This window comes from Procambarus clarkii, chromosome 28 (assembly GCF_040958095.1).
Source record: "Procambarus clarkii isolate CNS0578487 chromosome 28, FALCON_Pclarkii_2.0, whole genome shotgun sequence".
In the NCBI taxonomy this organism is placed as follows: domain Eukaryota; kingdom Metazoa; phylum Arthropoda; class Malacostraca; order Decapoda; family Cambaridae; genus Procambarus; species Procambarus clarkii.
In genome coordinates this window covers 34,404,458-34,410,312 of record NC_091177.1, presented here as the reverse complement: position 1 = coordinate 34,410,312, position 5,855 = coordinate 34,404,458, and the positions used below count along the sequence as shown (strand labels likewise).

At 38.7% G+C, this 5,855-nt stretch overlaps 1 protein-coding gene across 1 annotated transcript; it reads right to left on the bottom strand.

Moving 5' to 3' along the window:
* Positions 1-3,998: 3,998 nt before the first annotated feature.
* On the bottom strand, positions 3,999-4,730 carry LOC138369455 (formin-2-like). Its single transcript, XM_069332702.1, has one exon. It carries the CDS (start codon positions 4,728-4,730, stop codon positions 3,999-4,001), a length of 732 nt encoding a protein of 243 aa, XP_069188803.1.
* Positions 4,731-5,855: the final 1,125 nt, after the last annotated feature.

Here is a 5,855-nt window from a genome sequence, read left to right as displayed (position 1 = left end):
CTTGGTTGTTACTTATTATGCAACAGATCCGCAACAGCATATTAATAAATGACTGAACTCTAATCACATAAAATACTTTACGGATACCCTCCCCGGAAATGATGGTATTGATTTATGCTGCACCCTAATACAGGTTGGCCCAACACTGTAACATTTTAGTGCGTTTTCTCTGTGTATCTGAAGCTAGAATGTATGATTGATGAACTACCTAACCTACACCAGAATGTTTGGGATTTAAGGTGCAAGTGGAGACTTGTCCAAATATGGAAAATAGTGAAACATTTAAAAAACTCCCATTATTTGGCATCTGCGTCGTGAAAATTTCATCCCAATATGTTAAGAAATGGTTTTTTTACGATTTTTTTTTAATAAATGCGTGAGCGTCGGGCGGCAACCTGTTCTGATAATAACGATAACATCTCCTATTTTCTGGAAATCAGGGATAAGGAGACACAAGCACCTGTCCGGCGCATAGAGAAGACAAGTAGTAGTAATGAGGGTCCACAAAGTGGATATGCTGCTGGTGCCACCTGGAGAGCCAGATTTCACACATAACAACGAGTTAGTAGGATTTTATGCTCTATTTTATTATATATCGTTTAAATACATTGCCCAATGGCAATATTTCTTATGTCCCTTTATACAAACAGTGGATAACCACTTTTTTTTTTTTTACTTTTTTCTCTCCTTTGTTTCTATGTGGATTTTGTTGTGACCTCTATATCTTGGAGAATACATATCCGGCACTAAGCATGTGAAGTAAGTAATTATCAAAAGAAGGCACCAAACTGGGAAGGCTATGTAGCACCATCAAATGTGCGGGATAATCAGAGGGCGCTAAATATCGCCAAGGATGCCAATACGAGAACAGAAACGCATAAGGCGAACGATATCAAAAGGGTCTGAGTCACGAAGAATACTATCGATGAACAAGCAATTGCGTGGGATGGTCGGAAAACAAGACGCGCTCGTCCCGGAAGTCAGGAAGTCAGGACATTCAACAAGGATATGCTCGACCGTAAGAGGGACAATGCAGTTAAGACAATAAGGAGCAGGGCATTAAGTGACCATGAGTTAAGCGAGTATGGCCAATACGCAACCTCGCCAGAGCCATTTCCCATCGCCGGTTAGGGTGGTAGGAGGACGGCCACGAGGACACACAACTCTTAAGAGTACGCAGTTTGTTACCAGTAACAGATGACCAATAAGCCTGTCAACGAGTAAGGATGGAGAAATGGATAACCGGGTAAAATTCGGAATAAGGAATACCTTTACGAGAGATGGGACAAGAGCGGACAGCTTCCCTGAGGACGGGAGTCGAACGAAAGGCACCAGACCTGAGGCGCAACCCAGTATGGTGCAAAGCATCAAGACGACGTAGAGTAGAAGGAGAAGCAGTCGAGTAAGCAGAGCAACCATAATCGAGCTTAGACAGGACGACAGAGGAATGTAAAGCGAGTAGAGTGCGCCTATCCGCTCCCCAAGAAGTATGGGACAATACCCGAAGGAGGGTATGGGCCTTAGAGCATTCAACACGGAGGTACGAGATATGGGGCGACCGAGACAAACGAGTGTCAAAAATCAACCCCAAAAACTTAGAGGAATCCTTGTACACAATAGGGTGACACATAAGGAAGAGGAAAAGCGATCCGGCACAATTGGAGAAGACAGCAGCAGGAGCATAAGGCCACAAAAGGACAGAAGACTGTCCCATGGAGCATCACATTCCGGCAGCCGACCACCAATCCTCCTCACGGCGCCAACTGGTCGGATTGGGAGGGGGCTAAGCCTGTGAAGTTTGAAGGAATGTGGTCAACATCTTAATCAGCACCGGTGGCCGAAGTTGTGACTTATATTTTGTTTTGCCCGATTTATTTACATTCAAACACTATTCTCTTTGTCTATTTAGTTTGTATTCATGAATGAATACCTATTGAGGGCCTTATCAATAGTAAATGGGTAAAAAAGTTATTGCAATATATATGTTTCGTTATAATAGCATAAGAACATAGAAAATCGGTAACTGCAGAAAGCCTATTGGCCCATACCAGGCAGCTCCTATTTATATCCATCCAATCTCATTCATATATATATATATATATATATATATATATATATATATATATATATATATATATATATATATATCTAATCTATTGTTAGACAGTTAAGGGGCCCAGTGTCTGTTTTTCAGTTATCCCTATATTTTGTTTTTTTGGGGGGTTATTTTTTCGTGGCTTCATGACAACACATATTGACCTACAACTTTCACATATTCGAGTACGAATGCCAAGCAATCTTAATTATAACCTACAAGATATGTCATAAATTAAAAGTACTATATTTCTTGTCGAGACCTTTAAATGCATTTTCCTCTATGAAAAACATTTTCCACTTTAAGACTTAATAAAAAAATCAGCTTCTGACCGATTCTCACCATTTGTACATATTATGTGCAGAGTTCTTTGTGGTAAGATTCCTAGTGAATCAATTAGTCATAAAGCCATAACGTTTGGAGTTATAAATATTTTGTGTAAAAAATTGGCACATATTTGGATGGCCACATTCAAAAACCTTTTACAGTAAACTATGCTCTAAAACAATAATTTGCTCACTAGCAATTGAACGTTATATACCATTCTGAGACCATAATGAATAAAATAACAATTGGTGATATAAGATATTTATAGCAATTTGAATTTGTGAATTTTTATCTTTTTTTCGTTTTTTGTTTTTAACTTTTTTTCGTTCATGTTGTGATGTTGATTTATAAGGAAAAGTTAGAGCATTTGCCATGCGGATTAAGCACAAAAAATTGAGTGTGTATGAGGAAGTTTCGGTGCCCATGCACTGGGCCCCCTTACATGTAAAACTTGGACAGGTTTCATTAAGGACCTCCAGACTTCCTTTGGTATCAGAATCCCAGATTGTTTAATTTAACCGTGTTCAGGGGTAAGTTGTGTTGCTGGGAATACCTTCATTGGTGGTTTGAATCACCTCATTGCTGCAAATGATTTTCCCATTAAGATATAATTGTGGAAAACGTACCTGGAAGAGCTTTATTCAGAGAAGCAGAAGGTAACCCTTCCTCCACGACTGGTTGCGGTATACTGACTGTCTCATACAACATGTAGTATCTCGTAGGCCAAAGGGGGGGGGGGGGGTTGTCGTTCAACACAGTTTTATATATTTTTTGTGAAAATTATGTGCTGAATTGTCATTTGAGCACCAATCTAATACTTTTGTTTGGCAAACGGTGAAAACTACACGTACAATTACCAGAGTATCTTAATTTTTTGCGAGAATGTTGTCAAATTCATGAAGATATTTTACAGCTATTACCTTTAAAAAATAAATTGTTTTATCCATTAAATTTACCGACCTCTGGCGTGCTCTTAACGAGCATTTTGCCTTTGTTTGAACAGACAGAACGGACTCCCAACTGATGACACTTAAATTTTCATGAAATAGCTCTTCACATGCATCATCTAGTGTGACTATAAATATGTTCTACAAAACAAATAATTACCTAACAGAACCTAAACACTTATCCTAAAAATAATTTTTATTTCATAAAATATATATTGTTATTATTATTCATTATGTAAACAAATCAGAATAAGCTTTTTGTGGTTAGCCGCAGATTGGACGAACATAATCTGAGGAAAGTGTTGCACATACAGGATTATGGGGGTGTGGCTGTCAGCCTACACTAATGATCAGCACATCATTAAAGAAAAGACAATATGCTCGTCAGTATCGTCACAAAACCCCAAACCCCTACTTTACCCAATGAGTTAAGTGGTTTTTAATGAAAACACTTTACTCATGAATCACAACTAATTATGTTCGAAAAGTGCTTCTCTTAAATCCTGTGTTCCAATACCACATTCTCTGATGTTTTACCCACATGATCCAAAGAAAATATTTTCACAAACAGAACATAAGAATTTGATCTAACCAAATCTATCTGAAAAGCATAACTGTGACGGTATTTGTTAAGGGAATTGTGAAAATTGGACACCACCTGTAGAGGAAGGTGTGACAATGAGGAAACCATCTGTTAAAGGAGGTGTGACAATGAGGACACCATCTGTTAAAGGAGGTGTGACAATGAGGACACCATCTGTTGAGGGAGGTGTGACAATGAGGACACCATCTGTTAAAGGAGGTGTGACAATGAGGACACCATCTGTTGAGGGAGGTGTGACAATGAGAACACCATCTGTTGAGGGAGGTGTGACAATGAGAACACCATCTGTTGAGGGAGGTGTGACAATGAGAATACCATCTGTTGAGGGAGGTGTGACAATGAGAATACCATCTGTTGAGGGAGGTGTGACAATGAGAATACCATCTGTTGAGGGAGGAGTAACAAAGAAAATGCCGTCTGTTGAGGGAGGTGTGACAATGAGGATACCATCTGTTGAGGGAGGTGTGACAATGAGGATACCATCTGTTGAGGGAGGTGTGACAATGAGGATACCATCTGTTGAGGGAGGTGTGACAATGAGGATACCATCTGTTGAGGGAGGTGTGACAATGAGGATACCATCTGTTGAGGGAGGTGTGACAATGAGGATACCATCTGTTGAGGGAGGTGTGACAATGAGGACACCATCTGTTGAGGGAGGTGTGACAATGAGAACACCATCTGTTGAGGGAGGAGTAACAAAGAAAATGCCGTCTGTTGAGGGAGGTGAGAAAATAAGGACACCATCTGTTGTCATGACCTCATGAACACAGCATCGCTGGCCAACCCAAGCCTGGTCAATTTCAATCAAGAGTCTAGGGGAATTAATAAAAATGGCTGGTTAAAACAACGCCAGTTTACTTGGGCATATAATTAGGTCACCATAAAACTTACATATATACATAACTGATGCACACTAAAGCTGATACTTTCATCAGAAAGAAGAGAGCTTCAATACACGGCTCAACTAGTCATAAACCAATTATCACTCAACTGTCAACTAGCAAATCAGCAATCAATATAGTCTCAAACTCAGTCAACTATCAAATAAGTTAACCTACACATCACTTAGTAACTTTGTAACAAATCAATAATAAATCAGCTATCATATCAGTAACGGCTTAAACATAGGTATAGCTGATACCAGGCTCCACCTACATAACACTTGGGAAGGGTGACACATAAAGGTGGGCAAAGGAATCAGTCACATTCTGTAACACTACAACATTACTCTATAATCCTTAAGTACCAACAATCATCCACCATCTCGACCTACTGATAACTCGGTTAGCCTGATCCCTTTAAATAGCATTACTCTCGGAAACTAAACATCTATATAAATAAAAATGGTAATGTTCGTTTGTTCAAAATCGCTAATCTCCGAAAGTTCTTGACCGATTGCTTTGAAATTTTCACAAAACGTTCCATTTGCATCCCGCAAGGTTTTTATATACATACTATATAGATGTCACGCCTGTGACGGTCTAAAAACATGCTTTTTCTGAATAACTGTGTTTTTCATGTGAAGGAAATCTTCGAATCCTCTTTACCGATTGCTTTGAAATTTTGATACAACGTTGCATTCGAATAGGCGCGTATTTTTATAAATCTACTATATACATACCTTACCTGTGACAGGAAAAAACATGCTTTTATTGAAAAACAGCGCTATCTGTTGCACATAATGGCAACATGCACGCTATACTAAATATATCACGAATTCCATTTCAATGTTTCCGATTGCATTGATAAATTTTATTTTCATCGATTTTGATTTATTTTATTTTTAGTGAATTATTTTGTGTGACATTGCATTGGAATTGAGCAGTGTTGTTTACAAGACCGTTCACTCCGTGAGTATAGTTTATTTTTATATTTTTTC

Coding starts and splice junctions, on each gene's coding strand:
- LOC138369455 (XM_069332702.1), bottom strand. CDS start 4,730: ATGACAACAGATGGTGTCCTTATTTTCTCACCTCCCTCAACAGACGGC.